Raw genomic sequence first — 26,628 nt, forward strand, 5'->3', positions numbered from 1 at the left:
AAACATAATAACAGTAAACATCGTGCAACTAAAGTGCATGTGCCGCAATAGGATTCTAGTGCGGGTACAATTGATACACTGCGTCTCAACTGTACCCCGCTGACCACCTCGGACATTTCTCTAGATTTTACGATGGTCTTGCATGACACACAGTCATGCAATATGCCAGTTTTCAGAGCACAGATTAAGGTTTACGAAAATGTAAGTTAACTTTAACAGTCATGTAAGGATGAGAAGCTATTCAATGTGGAAGGGAGGTGGTGAAATGAAAAACTTCCCGTAGAAAAAAAACTTTCACCGATATCTTCGGACTGGAGAAGCACACGTACTTCAAATTTCCCAAGATCGAAGAGGGCGCTAATACGCATGTGCGAAGCAAATATCACAGATCAGACTTGTTGAGCACGCAAGTTATTTGAGGTGTCTCAAATGTACCCCTGTACCAACTGTACTCGGTCTACCCTAGGCTATAACGTATGTCTCAACCATTCAGAAAGCTGCAAGACTTTCCATTTGCACTGAACTACAGCCTATTTCCCATTTCCACGTAGATTATAACCGACATCTGTAGCTTGTCAGATGCAATTAAATGGATGGAAATAAAATGCCCCATCACAATGCATAACAATGACGCACAATGGCTGATATTGCGCTCTTAGAAGATGTCGCAAATGGAAGGAGGCGGAGTGAACGCATCTTCAAGACTTGCTGGCAAACGAGGACACACTCAGGCGATGGTGCGCTAGACGCTTTTTTGCCTCGACTTTGATGTCCGACCATTTTTTTTTTATTTCGGCCACGGTCCGAGGTTGTGAGGCTACAGCATTTACGGCGTCTGCAACCTTTTGCCACTCAAGTGCCTTTTTGGCATTAGTAATGCCCACACTGTGCCCTCCAAAACAACATTTTTCTCATCTTTTCCACCTCGCCAACGATAACTTCTACTTCACATTGAGTGAGGTTACGTTTTTTTTATTTCAAATGTGGCAAATGTGTTTGCCATGATTTCATCTCTGTGTTTGCCATGATTTCGCAATCGATGAATATTAACTTGGGGGCGTTTCGCGGACTATTTATAGGCAAATATGGGCGTGACACGAAGCCGCAAAAGCTACGCTACATTTAGAATTGATTGTGATTTATTAAGGGAAAACTGCGTAGGATGTGCGTGCGCACGGTTTTATAAATCCGAATATTTCTGTGCGTACGCACGTCCTATGTTTCATCCGTACGCCACTTCTGACGCAAATCCTACGCAAAGTTTTATAAATGAGGCCCCTGGGCCCCTGGTCACATCAACAATGTGTAAAAAAATATACAAAATATGTATATCAACATAAAATAATAATTAAAACATCAAAATAACAGAAGAAAATATTATAACATAACTTAAACTTTAATAACATAAACAGTGTAACAAACAAATCTATGTTCATTAGCAGACAAATGGCACATTAAAATGATCAACTTCGACTTCCTATATATATAAAAATAAAAATAAAACATGCGTGTGAAAGGATATAACCAGTCAGACACCTGTGCCTCTATGACATGGAAATTAGCAGATCAGGAAGAGATTGGTCAGAGTGCACAAAGGTGCCGTTGTTTGATCAAACATCCTACCCATCATAGAACACAGCAGCACACATCGGTACAGTGACAGAGAGATGAGCAACACATGTAAGTTTACCTTTGTTTCTTTAAAGTGTTTGAGTCTTTAACTTATTCAGTTGTTTGTTGTTTAGTTAATTTAGTACTGAAATTTCAAAAATATTTTGGAAAGGTCAGTTACAAGATGTTTCATACAGATGTGACACGCTTTACAACTAAATAACAAATGTGACATTTTCTTTAACTGGTGATAAACAAAAATGAACAATGGAGATAAACAACTGGAAATAAAATATTTTAAAACAAAATAAATAAATAAATAAAATAAAATCTAGGCCTATATCAACTGTAAATTGTATTATTTTAAAACTGTGAAATCGAACTATATCTTAAAGATCTAACCGTATCTTAAAATGTATAAACAAGCTTCAAAATAGTTAAATGCCTTTATAAAATATAAATTTTAAAATGTGAGTGGTGCTTTCTATGGCAAAGCTTGGCACTGGGCAGTTGTTCTGAGCGATTACAAGGCGAACCTGATTTCATCAAGTACATGTTCCTGGATCAACATCTTTGTTGATTCTGTAACAACATTACAATCAACCAATCAGATATGAGGGGTCATATTTACAGTTTATCTCAAGTTTAGGCTTATAACCAGGATTGTGCTTCTATATCAGTGTTATAACTTATCATTTTCCTCTGATTTTAGGAAAGTTATGGGTTGGGTTAAGATTACATTTTTGGACAGAAATGTTGCTCCAGAGAGTCATCAAAATATGTTGATCCAGGAACATGTTTTTCTTGGCAAAATCACAGTGACCTGATTACAATAAAGCCAATGTCCAGTTCTATTGCCAATATATGGCTTGTGAATGTTTCTAGGGTGTGGCTAGAGAATTGTCAAAAAGATACTTTCTGAGCGGCTGGCTGCCTGAATCAAATAAACCAACCTCCATGTTTCTATTAACTTTTTACGCCCGATGGCTTATAAAAAGCTGTAGCACACATTTCCTCTATAAGACAAAATATTTGACACCTCATTCATGGTTGAATGACAAATGTGGCCTAAATCTTCCGATTTGTGAGCTGAAATTTTGTCCGGAAAAAGTATGCAGGACAATAATAATATTCTTTGCATTGAATTCACTAACTAGAACACAAATAATTAAATTGTTCACATAATTACGTTTCACAAATATTTAGAAATTCAGAATTGAAATGAAACTCTCTTTACATTTCAAACTAAATTGAAGAATTATTAACACATATTTTATTTACATCTATTTTTAGCGGAAGATCTCCTGATCATCTATGAGTCAGAGGCAGAGCAGTGGGCATCGTACCTGCGGTTCCACCTGACAGGCCCCATTCCTGAGACTGGCATCTGTTGTTATGATATTGCTATGGTGACCAGTCGCCAGGATGACTTCCTGAGACTGGGAGAGTACAAATGTAAGCTGCTTATCCTGTCCCGTGGCATGCTGGAAGGGCTATGCCAGCTCCGTCGGTTCTTTCTGGCTCGTGTATTGCGACCAGAGACCCGTGTGATAATTCTCCTGTGTGGGGTGGAGAGCCTGGATCCTCTGCTGGAGCTGGTTCCACTTAAGGGGGAGAAGTGCCTTCAGATCTCTAGTGAGCAGGAGCCCCAAGACTATCAAATGGCTGTGGCAGAGATTATACGCAAAGGTAAGGAGGTAAAAGTTTGGGGTCTTTTTGGAAGATGCTTGGTAGCCTAGATTGCTCCAAGTGGGATCTCACTGTAATAACAAGTATCATACGTCACTCTGAATAAGTAATACTAAATAAATAAATGTTTTCCTCGAAGGACCTTAATCATCTCACAGGTAAATATTAAAAGGCAATGCTCTGCCATTGAAACTATATCTAGTAAATCTGCTGTGACTTTGTATCATTTTGTGGCATTCAGAATTCCTGATGTGTGACATAAGGAGGTCCAATTTAGTAATAATAATAATAGTGGGACTTACACTATAGGGAATTGTCTTAGAAAGCTCACATTGAATTGCAGGTATACCCAGCTGAAAGTATTAAACCCCCATGCAGAAGCTGCATTGTGCAAATAGCTTGTTGTTGCAGGTTATGCAGCACCTATGGTTTGAGTTTACATTTTGCTGCTATAATTGGTGGTCCTGGAGACTGTAATTATGGAATAGTGTGAGGAGAGGACCAGTGACAGAGCTGTTCTTGGCACATGTGAGACTTCATTATCCCTCCTAGAGCTTGACAGGCAGTCCTTCCAGAAAGACTCGGGAGAATAAATGCTGTGACAATTATACATTTATTAACAACCCAGCAAGCAATAAAGTACTTTGGCATAGGCCCCGTCCGTAGCTCACAATCTGAGGGTCCGGACTCTGCATATCCTGCCTGAAGACGAAGGCAGAGGCGCAACCGACCCCCCCATGAGGTATGGAAGGGACCGTCCTGGTGGTGGTGGGGTGGATGTAGGGAAGGATTTGACTTGGAGGTGGTGGGGAGGATGGCGGTGAATTGGAGAGTCAGCATCTGCGAACTCAGACATGAGTAGTTACCAATCTTTTATACCCAAGTATTAGAATGTGATTGGATAAATCAAAAGTTGAAGTGACGTGACAATTAAGTCTTCCGGGCAGAACTTATGCTAAAGCTTTCATTTCTACCAGAAAGACTCGGGAGAATAAATACTGTGACAATTATCCATTTATTAACAACCCAGCAAGCAATAAAGTACTTTGGCATAGTACATTTTTTTGCCCCGTTTGTAGCTCGCAATCTGAGGGTCTGGACTCTGCATATCCTGCCTGAAGACGAAGGCAGAGGCGCAGCCGACCGCCAAAAATTAGGTGGAAGAATGCTTCCACCCGGACGGAGCCTATCCTATCCCCCAAAAACGTTAAATAAAGTAGACCCACCAGTCTTTTGTCCTGGAGTTCCTACAAAGAAGAAGAACAAGAGTTAACGTGTTAAGCGTGGACATGGAACGCCACCTGCTGATGGCAAAAAAAAAAAAAAAAGTACTCCACATGAGCAAATAATATCTGCTGCTGCATAAATATAAACATTTGGCCTTTTTTTAAATTTTTTTATTAAAGCACACGTATAACCACAGAGACAAGGCCGCGGGGCCACACGGTCTGCTAGACCACAGAGACAAGGCCGCAGGGCCACACGGTCTGCTAGACCACAAAGACAAGGCCGCAGGGCCACACGGTCTGCTAGACCACAGAGACAAGGCCGCAGGGCCGCGCGGTCTGCTAGACCACAGAGACAAGGCCGCAGGGCCGCGCGGTCTGCTAGACCACAGAGACAAGGCCGCAGGGCCGCGCAGTCTGCTAGACCACAGAGACAAGGCCGCAGGGCCACACGGTCTGCTAGACCACAGAGACAAGGCCGCAGGGCCACACGGTCTGCTAGACCACATACACATTTGTTTTTTGTTTTTGTTTTATACACATTTACATCATTATTAAACCACCACCAGTAGTTGCATAGGGATTTACTTAGATTTTAGACCATGTGCTATTTTGGGTTAAGATGCGAAACCACTGGCCATCGTAGTTCCTGACGCGAGATTCACAGCTACCATGATGTACGGACATCTATTGATAGGACACATGGGCCACAGGCCAACTTTTGATAGTACACATGGGCCACAAACAATATTTTGATAGGACACATGGGCCACAAACAATCTTTTGATTGGACACATGGACCACAGGCCATCTTTTGATATAGTAGAAAGACCATGCTATCATAACGTACCGAGCCAAATTGGCAGGAACACCACCACCAGTAGTTGCATAGTTTATTTACCTGAACCATTACTTGAGAGCTTGCTGAGCTTCAAGGATGAATTTTTTTTTTTAATCGGTCTTATATAAGACTCAAATGTAGAAGAACACCATCTCCCCAGTAGCTTGAAATTCCACGGTCGTAGCTGTAGGAAAGTCCGATACGAAGAGAAGGAGGTAAACTGCAGCTTTTAAGGTCCGTATAAAAGTGGGTTTGAAACCAGGACTTAGAGAGAGGTGCTCCATTAGATAAAATAAAAAGGGGGGAGTGGTCAGGAGTCTTAGGACGAAGATATTTAACCATGGAAGTGAAGGGACAGAAATTATTCTTCATCTTAGAAATTGTTAATGTGATACCAGAACCTTTAGAGTCTTTCTAGAATGCTTAAGTAAAAGAGTAAAGAAATTGAGTGAGAAGTGAAGATCAGAATAGGAAAGACCGAGAGTAGGATCAAACTGATTAGTTTCTAAAGAGAATTTCCCTGGACACATGAAGCCGAAAAGGGCTGATAAAACACAGCTTCTAGCAGAATATCGGTGTAAGTGGAAGAGCGACCTTTACGATTTAAGTGTTAGGAGTTAAATTAAAAGCTTTGAACTTATCTGATGTTTGTTAAGATAAGTAGGTAATCTTAGTTTTACCTTTGGAATTATTGGAGAGTTTACTGAACATGCCTGATGGTTTGAGCATTGCTGAAGAAAACCATCTTGACCATCATGGAATCCCGCATTCAGATGCTTCTTGATAGGGGAGACCTTGGTAGTGGATGCCAACTCCGCGCATTGTGCTATGTTCATAGCAACACCAGTCTGAAAGAATGGCCCATGCACAGGGGAGTTGGAGAACACATTTCTTTCCATCTGCAGTTAGGAGGATTCTTAACCCCTGGGCGTAGCTCCCACTCACAGCTTGATAGAACACCATCTAACCGTCAAACCTGCTGAGAGAACCCCCAAAAGAAAATAAACCAGAACAGCATGACAAATACATAACATGCGCATGTGATTGAGAACACCGGACGATGCCCTTGCAAAAGGAGAAGAATGTTTTATATGGTTAAGCTTTACTAGCCAATTAAACCATAACTAGCTATATAGGACCCGACACAGCTACCGAACCTATGAAAGAAATCAATGCGAGATTCATCATATGATAATCTAAACCAGGATAATACTGTGTGATTTTGGCCACGTTTGACAGTGAGACAAATATTGCAATCTTAAAAATTCCTTTGACCCTGGAATAAAATCTGATGTCTTTAATAGTTAGTTTGACATGCTCACCAACCCATGATGAAATTTTGACCTGAATAATTTCGCTAAGTGAATGGTTGATGTAAAACTCCGGACAAGTTCTCATGCGTCTGATTAATGTACAGCCTGCCATTAATGCACTGAGATGCCACAGGGTGGCATCAGGATCACAGTCTGAAAAGCAACGAATCACAATGACTATAAGCGCACCGTGTATGCCAGCTTTAGTGAAGAGAAAAAGCTCACTGCGAGAGAGCTCGTTGTTTGCGGTGCAGCCAGGAATCAATACGCATGTGCAGACTGTGTCAGCAGTCAACGCTATATTTACTCCCTTGTATATTGTGTTAGTCACTATAGAATTAAAATATGTTGCCGTTTACAATGCGAGTGTAGCCGATCACAGACATGTCTTTTCTGTAGCTCAAACAGTAGAGCGTGGCACCAGCAACACCAAGCCACGGCTCGATTCCCAGGGAAAGCAAGACCCGAAAAAATGCCAAATGTGGACCCCGAATGCAATTCAAGTCGCCCCGGACAAAAGCGTCTGCCAAATGCATAAATGTTAATGTAAATGTCTGTTGAGCGCTTGAATGCAATGCCCAATTGGAGGAGTTACATAACACAAAACACGCAATCAGATTGAATGGTTCAGAGTTTGTTCACTGGCTAATTCTGCCCTCTAGTGCATACGTTTGACCAACGAAGAGTAGAACATGCGATAGATTCATGATTCGGTGTAGTCAGATTGACCACAGCAGTTTCCACTGGTATAGGAGTTTATCTGACCTGAAGCATTTGACAGTTACATGCGTTTATAAAAGGGAGTGCACTCTGCTCACTGTATTCATAAAAATGTGAATAATTATGTTCCCGTGCTGCGATTTAGATGCTGTACGATGCAATCTTTATGTAAACTGGTCAGATTGAGTACGGAATTAGTGCTGCTATCGAATATCCAGTCAAACCTTGTTTTGTATGCAAGCCTTACCCGACATACACTGTAAAAAATTTCAAGTGCTTTCAACGAATTATTTAGTAACTAGTTCCACCGATTTTTTACGTTCACTCAATTTCATGGTACAAATTGTTACCTGAATTAATATTTTTTAATTGGCTCAAACTTGACTTAAACTTTAAAATGTACGTTTACTCAATTAGTTTTAAAATTACTTGAATTAATAATTTTTAATTGGCTCAAACTTGACTTCAACATTAAAATGTACGTTTACTCAATTAGTTTCAAAATTACTTGAATTAATTATTTTTAATTGGCTCAAACTTGACTTCAACATTAAAATGTATGTTTACTCAATTAGTTTTAAAGTTAGTTGAATTAATATTTTTTAGTTGGCTTAAACTTGACTTCAACATTAAAATGTACGTTTATTCAAATTGTTTCATAATTAATTCAACTAAAACGTTTTAATTAGGGATTTCGTCATTTTTAAATTGTTTTAATCATTACTAGAAATTGCTGTGGAACTAGTTACAAAATGTAGAATCATAACTATAAAACAGAATTAATAACATACTACCCATATAAACCTCCCACATAATATCAATGAGTTAAGCCAATATATGATGACTATATTATTATCATCAATCAGCTTACAGCATCTGATTATATTTTCTCTTGCTGTTCTCGACATAACAAACAGACACAGCTGTCAAGAGAAAAACTAATGTTAAAAAGTCAAGAGCCTGACTAAAGCACACACTGATCGCCACAATGGTAACATCAAATCAAACTATTACTTTCAAATAAGTAATCAACATCTAAGCCTCTTCTTAATTCTTAATACGAACTTCTGTAGATGTCTGACAGAAATAAAGTCAGTCTGGTTAGTAATAAGTAGGGATGCACCGAATCCAGGGTTCGAGTTCGGATTCGGCCGAATATTGGGCTTTTTGACTGGGTTCGGTTTCTGCCGAACCTCAGAATTTATTTCCACCGAACCCGAACCCTAGGCTTGCACTATGCGCGCCCCGCTGGTCGAACTTAATGACGCCGCTGTTGAAAGTGAAAATGGAACTCATGAACAGAAAACGTGGCAGTATACTTTAAGTCAAAAGAAGGCGATTCAAGTTGAGCTACGCGTTCAATTTGCAATGCCGATTTGTCTCGTGATGACAAGGACCCTAAACAACAGCCGCTGTTAAAACATTTGCATATGAAACATCCGAGAGAATACGAGTTGTGCATGAAGGAATCTACAGACAGCAGACAAAAAGTATTTTATTTTACCGTGCAAACAGCCTATAGATCTATAGATCAGATAAAATATAAATAAAATTAATAAAATATAGGCTATATACTTAAATAATTACCAAATTAAGATGACAAAACGAAAATACACTGAATCCGTTAGCTTTGAAGAACCGGAATTAGGTAAATAGGTAGATAATATACTATATATCTTTACATGTATAGCATACTATTCTCTTAAAACCGTAATTTCGTTATTTTTATTAACCCAAATAATGATTCATCCGCTAGGTTGCACGTGAGGGGGAAAAAATAGGTTCCTTCCACTTAAGAGTTGAGCTCTTTTTATTTTAATAGGCTATATCTCTTTACATAAATACTATTTTCTACTTTAAAAAAAAAAATAACTTCGTTATTTTACTAACCCAGTATTTTGTATGTGAATGCTGTTTCACGTGAATATAACCACAGGAGTGAAGCACAAAGCTTTGTTAAGCCTAGAATGGTCAGAGAGCTCTTTTTCATTCTGTTTTGCTATCTGGATATGGTCACTCGATTTTCCGTGAATTTGAACAATAGGCCTAGTCCATTTTATCCCAATGGACATGGACATCTCGTTTCTTTTCCCAAATCTTCACTCGCGTCGCACCCATGTTCGCAGGGGATTATAAACGTTTCTTCCTTTCGTTTGCTTATAATTAAGTCTATTATTCACATCCTTTACTGTGGTAAAGTATAAAAAACACTGTAGGACGAATACCTTTTTACTTCAAATGTTATTTAACACAGTTTGTTCTTGTTATTAAACTTGTTAAGGCGCGTCAAGTTTGGTTTATTTGAATAGCGCATTTCACACACACGCCGGTGATTTTAGTTTCGTTTTCTCTGGCAGTGAATAATCACATTGCCTAAATGTCTTGACCCTGTGGAAGATAAAATCCGCTCTTCAGACCTTTTACAGCAAGTGTTGCTTTGCAACATCAGTAGAACATATGAAGACGAAGATATTCGAGAAGGTGTCTATTCAGTGTCCCATTCCTCTCAAAGCGCAGAGCGGTATGACGCATTTTTGCGGGGAAATAGTATGAATCAAATATTTTTCTAACTAATATTTAATTTTCATATATTCTTGAGGTTACCATTATTTACTGAAAATCGTTTAAATGTTTTATAGGCTGTGTTGTTTCACTGACGGAAGTGCTAAAATAAACACGCATGCTTATGGATGTTTCAGCCTCAAATGATTTCAAAATGTAGGCTATATAGGCTATCTGGCATAGACTACAGTATTTAAAATCGCATATGCATTAGTTACATTCTCAATTTAATTTACAGAGCAATTCCTGCTAAGTTTTTAGTTTAACTAATACTATAGAAGTGGATTAGTGTGTGTCGCAGACTCGCAACGGGGGCGTGGCATCACGATGGTGGCGCTCCATCTTGATGTCGGCACAACCCTAGCGCGCGCCTCCTGCTCTCCGTTGGGTTGTTCTTTGAAACGACAGAGGACGACTCGGGGTAATTTTTCTATAAACCATCATGAAATAGCGGCGAGAAGAACATACACGACAATGTTTCCTTTAGTAAACTTGACCAAAACAGTTAATGGCATCCCTACACTGCTGTGGACGTTGTTAACTTCATTAATGTGTTTACTGTGGATTAATGTGTTTAATGGACTGCGGACGGGAGTAGGATTCGGTATTCGGTTTCGGATTCGGCCGAATCTTAACCAGTGGATTCGGTATTCGGCCGAACCCCAAAAATCTGGATTCGGTGCATCCCTAGTAATAAGTAAAGCTAATGTTGTTTGTGGAGTTGTTTAATCAGATCTTGAGAGATGTAATGTATTTTATCTTCAGTTGATTTCATCCAAGGCTGTGGCTGGAAGTAGTTCTTGTGTTTCTCTTTCCTTCAGTGATTATGCTTGTTAACAGCAGGTGTTCTTCACTAATACAAAATCATTATTCAATCACTTAATTATCTCATTACATCCAACACTGATTAAGTGTTACATTAAACAGCCTGTAGTGTGCACACTAAGCAGTGTTCATTTCATCTGGGCAAATCCATGTGGGGCCTACATGGAAACTGGGTGCAAAACTGGCTGGGTCCCAGTTAGATAGCCCAGGTCAAACCCATTTGGGCCCCACATGGCTCTGCTGGCTGGGATGGTGGGGGTCGGGTGGAGTCGGAATCCCCTGGGGGAGAAATTCTGTGTTCTAAATGTTTATTAATAATGTACTGTTGTCAGGTCAATTAAAAAGTACAGTATGTTTACTGGACAAAGTTATCATTCATGCTAATACTGTCAAATACACGCAAGGTTTACATAAACACAGTTGGTTATATCTAAAGTGAAAAGTAAATAATACAAGTCTTAACGCCATGGGATCCCTTTAAGAAGAATTGCTGAGATTAAGACTAAAATACATTATAGTATTACAGTTTTTTAACACTAACATAAGTTGTATTACTTAAACGTGGTTAAAGACCACGTTAACATAACGTAAAGCCGCGTTTCCACCGCAGTAACTTTCCCCAGGAACTAGGAACACTCGGTGTGTTTCGACCGCAGGAACCAGGGTCTAAATTAAGTTCCTGGTAAATATTTCCCCCTCCGAACGGCCCTGCTCCCGAGGTAGTACTTTTTCAAAGTTAGGGAACTTTCGGTGGTGAGACTTGAGCCGCGTTTCCACCGAAATTACCCGGAACAATTTGTACCAGTAACTTTTTTTACAGGAACTTTCCCCCCCCATACCTGCTACTGTCTGCGTTTCCACTGCGGTCTAAAGTCCCGGGAAGATTAGGCAAATTAGTCCGGTGATGTAGGACTGCGCGCGGCTGCTGGTGGAAACGCGGCTTAAATAACGTTCGCTCTCATTGACATGGGACATATCGTTAACGTGACCTCATAAAACGCTGATAAATACTAAAACATCAAATATGTTCAACTTTGTACGTTTTTACATAAAATAAGTAACGTTAGCGTTAGTTTTATATGAGCATTTATTCGGTGACGAGTGAACTTGACATAGACATCACTTAAATATCCCCATTTCCCTTGGAAAAATAACTTACAAAACACTTCTAACGTTAAATATCCACACAAATATCATTAAATATAGTTTACGCTTTTATCAACACATTATGCTGCTGATAAGCTGTCTCCTGGGTAAAGAAACCCGCGAACTGCGCGAAGTCCTTTGATCTGTAACAATCCTTCCGCGAAGTCCAACGAACAATACAGATAATTCCGAGAAGTCAAATGAGCTCTTGTACATATTTATTCATTAAAATTAGGCAGATTAAATAAAAATTAACTACATATGTTAATGAACTATATATTTATATTAAATATGTATATAGAAGTGTAAAGTGTTATCCATCTTCTCATCATAATGCAGATAAGCCTACCATCATAAACAAAACAAAAATACATCTAATTTCACAAATGTTGTTTTGATATATTATCAAATATTTCTAACAGCCCATTTCAACAGCTCAAACAAAAATATATTTTCCATAGTAAAATATTGTGTGTAAAATATTGTGTTGGCCTTAATAGCCTACTTTTATAAAATATTGACTGGATTTGCGTTTTTTAGTCCAGTCAACATTTGCAATTCTAAATGTTAACTGGATTTGAAAATATCAATTAATTGAATGTTTTTCAAATATATTTCTGCAGACTTAATATAATATGTCTTCTTAACTAAGCACAAGAAAGAAAATTAGTTCAACATATATTTTTTTGCTCTTCCAACATTTTATTAATTGGCATTTTTAGAGTGTATGGTGCTGAGAGTACAAGCGAGATACACATTTGTTTTATTCATAATTGTAGCCATGGCGTCCTAGCACGGAAGGACCAAGTGAGACGTAACACTAAATTCTAAGTTTCTAAAAATAGAAAGAGGTATCCAGATATCAGTAGCTGAATAAAACACGAATAGAGACATATTAACTGAAGTAAAGCGAAGACAAAAGCACACAATTACTATATATATGACTATATAAATATGTACTCTGCTGGATGACAGACCAAAACACTTCTAAGCTTGAAACTATGTTGTGTCAGTTAAATTGCATGTTGTATGTGACAAACTCACAGCGCTTGGAAGATGAATCTAACGCCATTGAATCAGAACGGATCAAAGCACTGATGTTGGTGCTGTACTTAAATATGCTAATTTGCTCAGCATAGTTTTTAAATTCAATTTTAGCGATCTGATAACACTGAACCCATTCCGATTTCGGCTTAACTTCAGTTCATGAAGCCCCGATTAAATGGGTGCGTGTTGCTTTAAAACCCGTGTTGGTTTCCTTGCATTCGTGGGGAGAATGATAGAGGCTAATATGCTGTGCCATCTGTTCTGTTTCAGCTTTTCTAACAAAATACCTACAATAATAACGGTAACCGTGTCATGCGAATCATTTACGAGCACTATGGAAAGTTACGACACAAGCGAGCGACCACGTTGCACAAGCAGACCGGCAGACAGCTGTGCGCGTCTCATAAGATGCATGTGTCTGCTCTATACAGACATGCTTGCCACAAAATTGAGAAAGAGTAAGATACTACAGCCAATTGGCATCGGAATACGTAACCATATGCATATCTCTGTGATAAATGCTGATGTAGTGATGACGCCAGAATGGTGATGAAAATCACAGCCGTGTCTTTGATAACATGCCCAGATAATCCTCCATTGAAAGTGATTGTTCTGAACCTGAACGTGAGATTTTGCTCTTGTTAGTGAAGGCACTCACTAACCGCGGCAGCCCAGTTGAACTGTTGCCGCGGCAGCCCAGTGAACAGCATGATAGCTGACATGGACTTAGAACGCCACTGTATGCACACCACCAACTCCATAATAGGACCAATATCGCCAACTGAATTGGAGCGTCAGCATCTGCGAACTCAGACATGAGTAGTTACCGATCTTTTATACCCAAGTATTAGAATGTGATTGGATAGAGAAAAAGTTGAAGTGACGTGACAATTAAGTCTTCCCGGCAGAACTTATGCTAAAGCTTTAATTTACTATCATCTCTTAACTTCATCACAATTTGCAGTTCTTTTGAGAATAATATAGCTGATACACTTTAGAACTGGGTATATATACAATACAGACAGCACATTGTTGTTTAATGTACATTTTTACTTCTGTCTAGCCTTTGGATGAACTGGAGTCTGACACTTCAGACACTGAGATTGGATTTAAACTATCTTTATTGCTATGAATTACAGGACATATTACGCACATGTAGTACCTGACTTGACAGTGCTACCCAATAGTGGAACACATCTCTTAGGAGGTTACTATTCACTGTAACCGTACTGATTCAATCAGTCATCTGGCAGGATGGCCAAAGTCTGAACTCCTCACAGCTCTCATGACTTTTCTAATCAAATCATACTTAAACAAAAGGGCCTGTGTGTTGATGTAATTATCTACGCTGATTAGATTCGAGGCGCCATCGTGTCGCCGCAAGAGATTGGAGCGTTGAACTCTTTGGGCGTCGGCCATCCCATCTATAAGAACGGGAACCGACCAGTAACTCTTTGCATTTCGCCACCACAAGAGAAGGACCCCTTGGCATTTCGCTACCCCTGGTCTTGGCAACCCTGAGAGAAGGCATCCCCGCCACGGAGAGACAGACCGGCAGCCTCCTCAAACGACTTTCCTAAGCTTCAGAGAAATTCTCCCGGAACCCGAAGATCCGTACCAAACTTCCTGACGATTCGAACTCAGACACTTACACACGAGAAGCCATAGTAATGCAAGTATTTTATTCCACAATCAAACGGCGTGTAAAAGGTTGTCTGAATTATTCCTGTTCACGCGACTGTTAGTTTCTTGAGGTCTCTTGTGAAAGGGCTGTGTAGTTGTCTCTCTCTCTCTCTCTCTCTCTCTCTCTCTCTCTCTCTCCCTCCCTCGTTAATTCTCTCTTTCCATCATTCTCTCCTCCTTTATATTATTCGTTAAGTTTCATTTTTCCTTGTTTGTACCATATTGTTTGTTTTCTCCTACATATATATGCATATTGGTTGAACATTGGCGTAGCTAACCAAATTGATGACCTAAAACATTTGACTCATAAATGCTGAATAACCATCAGCCAGTTTGATAAATGTCTATTGGAGTTCTTTTAAATGTGAAGTAAGCAGATGTTAATTCCTGTATCCACATTTGTCTTGTGCCAATATAGCACAGAAGAGATCCGCCGTGATCTGGAAAGTGATTGTGATTTTTGCGAATTCTGAGAACGACCATCATTTGATTTTTGGTCTGAATCACATGAGAGGGTGTTGCAACTCCGCTTGCTGGACACTAAATGCTTAAACAGCAGCTCTCGAATTTCACATCACCATAACTTTGTCCTGAGGGGGCGTAACAGCGCCATCTCATGGGTATTTTCGGATAGTTCTGCTCTCCGCTATTAATTTTGTCTTAACAAACTTAATTTCCTTCCTAAGTAGAGCATGTGAATTGTTTATTGATTACTGTTAGAAACGTTTTCATTTATGCAATTTTACTAGCATTAGGCAGCAACCAGGTCTCCGTTCTCGCTGATTAAACACACTTATTTGAATTTGAGTTTAAAAGGAAAAATGAATTTCCTCTAACTTAAATTGAAATTAGGTTCTTAAAGTTACTGACAGTCCACTTGGAAGGAAGGACGCGACCGTGTGGCCATACTCTGCTAAGTCAGCTTACAGCTCTCTCTCTCTTTTCCACTTTCTTCCAATTCTGTTTGAAGTGCATTATTCCTGCTTTTCCTCCCTGATTATTAATTTTTTTCTTTGGTTATTGATGATACTCCAACGTTAGCATTAATTGTTATAGGATATTATTTGGACTTGCTTCCTTTTATTTACATTCTCCTTACAGGCTTATTTAAATTTTAAAATTGTTTTGAATTTATTTTGAATTAAGCTGGACTTTTAAATTTTTATTTTTTTTATTTTATTTAAAAAAAAATTCCCTCTTTCTTTCTCTCATTCGGGTTAGGTTCATTTTGATAATTACCAACAGTATGAAAATTGCCTTTTGTTTTATCATTATTTGATAGAACCCTTTGCCTTTTCCTAAATCACTCTCGATATAGGATTTTCCACTTCCTTTTCGCCTGCAACCATAAATCACTTGATCCGGTAAACAATAGAGTCTTAATTCATTTTGATTTCACCTGTTTACCCTCTTTGTGTATTTATTGTAGGGCTCACAAGCATCTGTGGTGAATTGAGGATCGTCTCAACGTGGTCTCCACGAGCAAGGTCGTCCAACCGACGTGACCGGCGCCGGCTGCGTGTGAATCTCGGTTTCTTTCACCTCTGTCCGCCGTTGCGGCCCGCAGTGGCGAAATCAGCAATTTGACACTCCAAAGCCAGTCAATCAGTCCAGCTGACACACACAAGGCAATTTCTGGGACCAGTACCTAAACCGGGGCCTAATAGTGGGCCACTATTGAAAAAGAGGGTTCTAGGGAACGTGCCGATTTTGCTGTGCTGGCTGGCAGTTGACGGGTTGGTGTTGTCAGGTTGTGTTTAAAGTCATAAGCTGTTTGAGTGGGCGTAACGCGATACAGAGTAACGAAGGACCGAGGACACGGCAGTTGGGTGTTTTGGAACACCTGGAAGGCCGACTGCGCCGCTGGTTTTCCACCTGAGCGACCTCAATTCGCCCTGGATAAACTAAATTTGATAAAACCCACATTATAAGCCAAATATTAGATACTCCACGAGTATAGCCTAAACGTTTGGCCCACCTTTCCTCTCTAAGCCGCACCCTCTTCCTAGGTTTCCTACCCCGATAGCCACACATGCTGTAGGCCCTATCAGAAACTCTTACGAAAGGTAGCAGGTTTAGTCCCTTTAGTGTTTCTCTAACACTCCCAGCGTTCGCGCTTTTTTTCCTTTTTATCGCAGACCAATTCCTTTGTGTGTTTGTGTTCACTGTGCTCTTTCCTACCTTCACTGTCCGGACTGTCGTAATCTTGTTTCTTTCAGTTCACCAAGAGACCCCAAGGAAAGCTAAGTAATAGAGTGACAACCGAGCAGCCGGCGTCACCAGGTGATCCACAGGGCTACCGCCTGTCAAAGTCTCTATTTCAGGCCGACCCAAAAATTGGCCCGCCTAATTGTCTAACTGTCTAACTGTTTACATCAGTTAGCCAAAATTCTTGTCGACGGCATAGTCCGTACAAGAGCTCGTTAACCTTAGAACAAACTTGAATTGGCCTCTTTGTGTGTGTGTGTGTGTGTGTGCTGTGTTTCTCTCGCCCACAGTGAACCAGTATGTCCCGTTCATCCAGTCCCACTGTCCCTTGGGATCGCCTAGCGGTATGGCTGGAAGCGATGACGAGCACTGTTCTGTCTAAGGATGCCAGTGATCTGCAACAGCTGAGCCAGGAGAAACTGGACACAGAGCTAGACAAGCTGACGGCACATGACCCGACGCAGAGTTACTCTCAAAAAGAACTGGCCAAGATCCTCGGAAGCCTCACCTACAACCTTGTCGCCCAGGCACGGCTAAGAGAAAAGAGCCACACCGACCTGGAACAGGAAGCGGCAGCGCTAAAGCTCCAAGCCGAGGAGGCCCGGAGAAACCAGGCCCTCACCCAGCGTCATCTAGATCAGCTACTTCTAGAGACCGAGAAAGAAGGTGAAACGGACACAGAACGAGAGAAAGAAGTAGAAAGACTTCGAAAGACCCTGGAAAATCTGCGTCTGGACACAGACCGCAGAGAGCAGTCGGAGAAAGACACCAGGGAAGAACTCAACGAACAGCTCCGGCGAGGTGAAGCTCTCCTAGAGAGAGCCAACACTGCACTCAAAGACCGAGATGCTAAAGCCAAAGCCTCCGAAAAACACTTGCAGGTTGCCCGAGCCGAGATCAATGAGCTTGTCCAGCAAAGACAGGAGCTCAAAGATGAACTTGACCTTGTTCACAGAGAACTGAAACATTCCTATAAACTGCAAAGTGACCGGGAAGGGGAAACGCACCACACAGAGTTTCCCCCGACCAGCTGGTCCACACCTTTTAGCCAAGAACCAAGAGCTAGAAAGGGGGGTGACAGCCCACTGTTAAGACTGTCACCCGCTAGCCTCCACGAATCCCTTCCAGGAAGCCCTTCCAGGAAGTCAGGGTCAGCAGCCACGTAGCTCATAAAGACCTTGACAAGCTGGCCAGAAATATCCCTACGTTCAGCCCAGACCCTGCAGGAGGACACGACGTTCACGCCTACTTGCAAGACATAAACTTTCACCTGCAGACTGTCGCTAACGCGAACACTTGGGACAGATTGTACCTACTCAGAATCACGTCTAACCGGGACATATGTAGCTTTCTAGACCGTCAACCAGAGACTGTCAAAGCGGACTACTGGCAGCTCCGACGAGCTTTAATTCGTGAATACTCTGATCCAGAATCAGACCAGGGGCTAATCGCTGCTGTGGACCTCAGGCAAGGTCGACTTGAAACCCCACTGACTTTACAGCCACACGTTTCCATCAGTCATGACAACCTCATGTCAGGACAGACCATCCCGGAGGTCTGCACCCTAGTCAACGAACAGAGAACGGTGATACTAGCATACACCAAAGGGGTCGCTGTTCGGCTCAACATGCGATGTGGCCAAACCTTAAACCACACGCTGGGTTTCTTCCAACCCTCACCTGAATGTGTGGAACTCGGACTCACACTTGAAGCCACACCCCTCACTGAAGTGTCATCTCGTGTAGTCTACATCCTCTTCAACAACTGCACAGCAACTGACATCAACATTCCCAAGGCCTACCGGCTGGGATGGCTAGTGAGCCATGACTTTCATGACTTTGAACTTGTACTACCCATCATTGGGCCCATTCCACCTGCACTGATACCCGAAGGGAGTACAGATAACACACTGTTCACTGCACCCTTCAAATTCATTGCCATCACGTCTGTCATGCTGATGACCTAAAACCAGGTGTGCCGAACGGAGCAGATCGAGGACAGTCACCTCGCAGTACCCACAGTCTCCCACCAGCCTGTCGGTGAGACTGATGAACCTGCTACACCTCTCAAGACCAACCTGATCTATGTAGACAACGTTCTCATGAAGAGCACAACGGTGGCCGACCACCTGAAATCAAGAGACTATGTTTTGAACCAACTATCCGCAGCCGGTGCCAAGATTGCCCTCACAAAGGACAGTGGTGCCGGACCAAGGTCAACTACGTGGGCCTGCTAATCGGATCCCAAGGCATTGAACCTCAGTCAAACCGTATTCATGCCATTCAAAACATCAAGCATCCTACTAACGTCTCTGAGCTGCACAGTTTTCTAGGGGTATGCAATTACTCCCGATAGTTCATCAAAAACTACTCAGACATTGCCAGACCTCTAACAACCCTGCTGAAGAAAGACTGCCCTTTCGTCTGGTCAGACGCTCAAAAACACGCCATGACGGCACTAAAAAGACATTTATGCACAGCGCCATGCCTTGCTTACACCGATCCATAGATGGAATTCTACCTGGAAGCCGGGTTTTCCGACCAATGTCTCAGCGCTGGCCTATATCAACGACATAACCAAGACAAGAAGGTGGTCGCATATGCCAGCAAGACGCTTCTCCCACCAGAGTGCAAGTTCTCAGACTGTGAAAAAGCTCTGTTCTTCACGGTATGGGCCATTCAGCGATTCTCCAACTACCTTGGGGCACAGAAAGTTATCATTGAGACTTGCCACCAGCCCGTAATGTTCCTCAACAGCCAACGCATCCAAGATGGCGTTGTCACTAATTCACGTATAGCCACGTGGTTAATGGCCCTCCAGGGACCCAATGTTGAGGCACGGTACGCACAGAATCACAAGTCTGCACTGGGCAATGGCCTGGCTGCATGCCAAAACTGCTCTGATAACACGCCTGCTGCTGCAGCGGATGCACAAGAACCCCAACAACAACAACTGACCGCAGGAGTGCTGTGGGTGAACGATCAGCCGTGCCCACCACAACACTTCAAGTTGGGTCCTCAGTCATCGCAATATGCAGAGATAGCAGCTATTCTCGTAGCCCTACAGATCGCATCAGCCCATGACATCAGAGAACTGCTCATCTGCTCAGACTCTAACTATGCCAGACTCAGTTTCGTGTGCCACCTTCCAAGCTGGAAACAGAATGGTTCCAAGACCGCTAACAACAAGCCAGTCAAACACCAACACCTGTTCCAGGAATGTGACAACATCACAAGAACACATGACCTGACAGTGTACTGGAAGAAGGTAAAAGCACACTCGAAGCTACCAGGTCTCGACAAAGACTTAAATGACCAAACTGACGCCCTTGCCAAGACGGGCGCACTACACGGCGACGTGGGCACCGCCAAAACCCCACATCCAGCCCCAACGTTGCAGTGCTAACCCGCAGCAAGCGACCAGCCCTGGCTATAATGCCCGCCTCGCAGCCGCTATCGCTAACTCTGCAGATGTCCAACAACGACATTGCGGATATGCAAGCCTCTGACACTGCAATAAAGACAATTCTTGACCACCTCTCTGACCCCTCCAGCCACCCTATAACTGACTCTGAGCTCACTGATGACTCAGGCCTCAGACACCTACATAACTCCAGACACATGTTGCATATACAGGACAACATTCTGTGGTTTGCACCCGATGACAGCACAGCGCCAAGGCTTGTGGTGCCACGGTCGCAAAGGGGGGTGATGCTAATGTACGCCCACGACACACCCCGGCACCAGGGCCACGTATGACACACTGAAACAGGTGGCATATTGGCCCGGGATGCAACAAGATGTGGCAGAGTATGTCAGAGAGTGCCTGGTTTGCTGGTTGCTGGCCAGTTCCAACCAGCAAACCCGAACCACAGAGCCCCACTGCAACGCAGAGGGATCACGTTCCCGTGGTCAGACCTACAAATCGACTGGGTGGGACCCCTGCCCAGGTCCGCAAGAGGCAACAAGTACTTCCTCACGGTGGTGTGCCAGTTTACCAAATGGGTAGAGTGCCTGCCAGCACCCAACGACACCGCCCAAACCACAGCATACCTCCTGATCACCAATTGCCGGACGCACACCCAGAAAGTGTACATTCGACTCGACCCTCGCAACGTCTACAGAGCACACAACCCCCACGCAGTAGCCCAGTACAGCTGGGCCAGTGCCCGGTGGACAGAGGACTCTCTCCTCCATGCAGAGGCCGATGTCAAGCACATGCTCAACCAACTGGAGAAGATGACAGTCACCCAAGCGGAGTTAGGCGGGCACAACCGCCGCTCCAAACGGTTCCTGGGAGCGTTGCTTTGAGCCGCCGCCGCCGTTGGAACTCTGTTTGACATTGGCATGGCCAGTGTCAACGCCGTAAACATAGCCACGATAAGACGGCATGTGGCTGAAAATTAGACTGAACTTCCACAGCTAAAAGAGCAACTCACCACACAGAGTGCAGCTTTACAAACTGTTGGCAAGACATTGAGAGGAACGGTGGTAATTCTAAGCACCAACAGTGTCCTGTTGAACCAGACCGTGAACTCCATGAAACAGCTGTTTAAAGTCTTCCAGAATGACTTTGCTCAAATGCAGCTGGTCACAGCCTTAATGACTGACATGCTACGGGAAGTAAGCTCCTCCATCGACAGCTTAGCCATGGGTAGAATCCCACCATACCTTATACCCTTAAGCCTGGTGCAAAGTGTGCTGGCGTCTGCTATCAACACACCCACCGACCCTCTGCAAGTACACCTTGCCTACTCTCTGGGTAGCGCCATTCCCCTTTATGTGGACCCCGAGCAGAAGGAGATGGGCTTCCTTCTTAACTTACCCATCATTGAGTCGAGCCAAATCTACCGACTCAAAGACATTATCAATGTGGGCTTTTGGAAGGGTAACACACACCTTAAGGTGCGCACTCCCGAGGTGGTCGCCTACCACGACAGCGATACACAGCTGTACTTTGCCCCGAACCTGCACATGTGTACCCTGACTAAAGACATTCACTACCTCTGCCCTAGCAAGCCCTTCCTCAGAGACATCACCGAAGGAATCTGCGGACTGCAACCGATGATCAGCGACACCCGCTGCCCTAACGACGCCACGCCTCATACCCAAGTCACCGAGACGCAGGCAGAGATCGTAGGTGACAGGTGGCTCGTCAACACTCCGGTGCGTACCGCTACACTGATCTACGACCAGCATGACACCGCCACCCGTATCAACTTGCTTGACCAGAGCATGTGGATCCTAGTACCGCAAGGGACCATCCTCCACCTGGACGATTTGGCTTTTTACCATCTTCCGAGTGAAGAGTATCAGTCAGAGCTAGAAATCCCACAACTTCACCCTAGATCCAGAACTGGAACAGTGTATTGAAAAAGGGGGACCTCAGCTCATTGACATTGCTCCCCTCGACACAGCCCTCCAAGCAGTGTCCCGATTGCCTATCCTGAATACCACACTTGTTGTCCAAACCTGGACCGCAGCTGACACTGCGCTATGTATCTCCATGATCATCGGCAATACCCTAACCCTGGGCATAGCCTTCCTTCTGTACAGGAAATTCAACGAGATGAGAACCTCTACAGCCAAACTCACGACAGCTGTGGCTGGAGGTCTCCGATGGAAACCCCGGAGGGAGGGTACCATGCCAGAAGCAGATGCGAACCTCATCGAGCTGGCTCCTCAGCCATAACGAACACCGGCTATCCAACCGTCCCGACTCACCTGCCATCCGACCATTGTGATGGGGGTTGTCCGATAATGACCATGGGACATCATCCGACAAAAAGGGGGACTGTAACAGTACTGATTCAATCAGTCATCTGGCAGGATGGCTAAAGTCTGAACTCCTCACAGCTCTCGTGACTTTTCTAATCAAATCATACTTAAACAAAAGGGCCTGTGTGTTGATGTAATTATCTACGCTGATCAGATTCGAGGCGCCATCGTGTCGCCGCAAGAGATTGGAGCGTTGAACTCTTTGGGCGTCGGCCATCCCATCTATAAGAATGGGAACCGACCAGTAACTCTTTGCATTTCGCCACCACAAGAGAAGGACCCCTTGGCATTTCGCAATGGAGGGGAAGACCACCCCTCTCTCCCTCCCTCGTTAATTCTCTCTTTCCATCATTCTCTCCTCCTTTATATTATTCGTTAAGTTTCATTTTTCCTTGTTTGTACCATATTGTTTGTTTTCAAATCGTAGCTTTGTAAACTGTAGTTGTTTTATTAAAACCCAATAATTGCATTGAATTGAATCCGTATTGTTTTGCTCACAAATATTGAAGTCAATGAGACGTAAGATTTTAGCTACCCATTTAAGCTTGATTTTCTTGTATTACTACTTCAGTAATACAAATTGTACAAACATAAGAAATATTATTTGTCCTGATCAAGCAGATTAATGTTTCGTAAAGTTTGAAGAAGAAATCAATTTGGATAAAGGTTGCTTTTACATGATTAAAGGTTCCGTTATAAGTTAATATTGTCTGTGCAAATCATATTCATAGACTCTTGAATATTTACACCATTTGAATTAATTATTCCCCTAAACTCATTGTTGTTACACATGAACCTGAACCGATTTTGTTATTAATGCTTCTGAAATCCATTCTGCAGCAGTGAAAAGTTTGCCACATGTTGATATTAGAACACTGAGTACTGTATTATCCATTGAGGGAGAAGCGATGAGTGCAATTATAGTGTATGTGCTACATCAGTTTGAAGGCCGTTTTTTTAACCAGTGTTTTATGTGTAATGGAGACGAGAGTTTCATCACATTTAATGCATGTAGAGCTGCTTGAAGTTCCATTTTAAAAAACAGTTATGCAAATGAACAACTATCTCACAAAGAAACAAAGTGGCTAGTTGCACCTGTAGTTTTACATACCATGTGACTCCTAAAATATAGCCTTAAACATCATTCGGATTATAAAGACAGAAATGCAGTGATGTGCCCGTTCACTGTTCTTTTACATTTTGATGTGATGAAAAGTGTTGCTTTACTGATGGATACTTCAGCACAGGGCAAACAATATGCAAATGTGTGCACTTCCTCATGCGTCAAACACAGTACTTATCACTGAATATGTAAATCTTGATCATCTCCTCTGGGAGCAATTTACCATGCTGTGAAAATGGTCACTTTTGCGAGGTAAAGGTTCACTTTAGCAGTTCTTATTATTTGATCCATTTAAAAATGACAGTAACAGTGGCAACAAATGTTTTTGAAAAATTATGTAAATATGTAAATGTATATATACATTTTTTCTTTTAAACAGATTTCTCAGAAAACATAGCTGGTATTGTTTTTTACAATGTACTTGAAAGTACCTTGTCAGGCTTTCAGTGGTTAGTAAGCAAAAATAAATAAATAAATGAAGATGGGTTACCATTTATAATACATATACAGTAATAAAGTACTTACAAATAATTTGTAAAGTATTATTTTATTAGTATTAGTATTAGTCATTATTCATAGTTCATCCCCAGCTGAGCCAGGAGTACTTTCTGTGCAGAGTTTGCATGTTCTCCCCGTGTCAGCATGGGTTTCCTCCAGGTACTCTGGTTTCCCCCAAAGTCCAAAGACATGCAGGTTAGGTGAAATGGAGAGTCAAAATTGTCTGTCTGTGACATCCCTGTGATGGACTGGCCATCTGTTACGTCCAGGTTGCTTTCCCCTGCCTCTGGCCTAAAGAAACTAGGATAGGCTCCAGTCCTATGACCCTACAACTTTGTATAGATAGATATAGATATGTAAAGTAAGATAGTTTTTTATGCTTTGTATCCTAACCTCAACACCAACCCTAACTTATGTAGCCAAATTATAACATTGTGATATTATGAGTATTTGTATGTACCTTACATTTACTTACATTTGAATACCCCTATATATATTGCTGTCAATTTTGTGTCTATGTCACACGGTGGTTGCAGAGTAAGAAGGAACAGGATCCAAGTGCTGCAGTTTTAGGCTTTATTTTTAAAAATGAACACAGAATAACATGGACATGGAATAAACATCCAAATGCAACCATAGCTGACAACAAGACAGGACTAAACACAGGCAAACAGGGGAGCTAACAAGATAATAGACAAGGCACACCTGGACAGAACTAAACCAATCAGTAACCATACACTGTAAAATCCAACAGTTGTTCTTACTAAGACTTTTTAGTAAACTTTACTTAACCCATTTGTCCAAATTTTTCTGAATGGTTTCAGTCATGTTAATAGTGTCCTATGTGAACATGTTCTGCATTTATTTTCCCCATGTGTTTTTTTTTTTCTTGAAAATCGTATTTGAATGTGCGGCAACTATAGTTGCCTGTGGGCAAATGTGTTGTATGCACCCCTTCAATGTCAAATTTGACTAGGATTAGAACATTTGGCATCTAACTCAAAATAACTGCTTTCAACAGATCAATCTTTATTCACAAACAAATGTATTATGTATAAAAGTCGAAGAACATTCGATGCAAACTCAAAAAAGCTGCATCTATCTTATAATCTGTTGAATATGAAAATACAACAAACAACAAATATCTTTAAAAAACTACAAAACTCTTAAAGTGGTGGAACATAGTGCAGAACAAAGTGCAGCCATTAAGTTGCCCTAACAAGGCATTGTATATTAAAAAGTTAAATGAAAATAAATTAATATAATGACGAAAAAATTACATCTATATAACAAAAAGTAAATAAATAGTCCCATAGTATTCAATGTCTGACTGTAGTAGGTGATTTCATATAATAATTTAAATGAAAACTCATTACTTGTCTGAATTTCCACATTATAATGGAATCATAAGCTACTAGTCATAAAAAGAGAATGAGGGTCCTTGACCGATTACAATGAAACGCATCCATTCCAAACTGGATGAAGGGTCCTCTATATGTGGGCCCTTACAATACATAATATCATAAAATATGATATTTTTCCCTATCGAATTAAGGTCCACTGTACAGTAGAGATGTCAGTTAAAGGGTTAAGTTATGTTTTAGGTGGGATATTATGAAAGCAAAAAGCACTAAACAAGACCAAAAATCTTGATTTATTAACCTGTTAACCCAGTATACCCCATTTCCCCATTATATCTACTTACAAGTATTTTGCCCACCGGCAACTTGATTGCCGCTTGGACTTTTGACTAAGTATACAAAAAACTATAGATCTCTTGTAAGAATTGTTTTGTTTGGATGATTCTAGAGACCTTCACGATTATGTATATATATATATATATATATATATATAATGTCAACAAAAAATTCTTGTTAGTAACCAGTGATGCCAGTAACGCGTTACTTAGTAACGCGTTACTCTAATTTGACCACTTTTTCCAGTAACGAGTAATCTAACGCGTTACTATTTCCAAACCAGTAATCAGATTAAAGTAACTTATCCAAGTCCCTGTGAGTTACTTTTTTTGTCATTTTCCTTAGTAAAAATATATATTTTTGCTTTCTTGTTTAGTCTCAGCAGGGGTTTTCCTGCATAGAGAATTACGAGGCGGCCGCTCCGTCAAATTTCTTGCCGCCTCCGTCTGTCGACAAAACTCAAGACAGGCAGTCACTTGCTCAGATTAGGCATGTCTTGATAATTAAATAATCATCAGAAATATATATTGTCACATTATCTTTCAGCAATCATTATTAGAATATTATTATTTGCTAGTAGCCTACAAAGTCATCTAAAGCCATTCCATAGCTGAATGTCTTTCCTCCGCTGTAGCTGTCAATCATTCTCCGTTCAGCAAAAC

General features: G+C 41.7%; 1 protein-coding gene across 1 annotated transcript in view; it reads left to right on the plus strand.

The window, feature by feature from the left end:
• Nucleotides 1-1,588: 1,588 nt before the first annotated feature.
• The window catches only part of LOC307122573 (B-cell scaffold protein with ankyrin repeats-like), a 244,279-nt gene continuing 219,239 nt past the window's right edge, over nt 1,589-26,628 (plus strand). The window contains exons 1-2 of the mRNA XM_079810623.1: nt 1,589-1,680; nt 2,905-3,300. Of these exons, the coding sequence (XP_079666749.1) occupies nt 1,668-1,680; nt 2,905-3,300 (409 nt within the window). The 5' untranslated portion in view covers nt 1,589-1,667. The remainder of the gene's footprint in view (nt 1,681-2,904; nt 3,301-26,628) is intronic.

Source organism: Gobio gobio (genome assembly GCF_949357685.1).
Source record: "Gobio gobio genome assembly, chromosome: 2".
NCBI lineage: Eukaryota > Metazoa > Chordata > Actinopteri > Cypriniformes > Gobionidae > Gobio > Gobio gobio.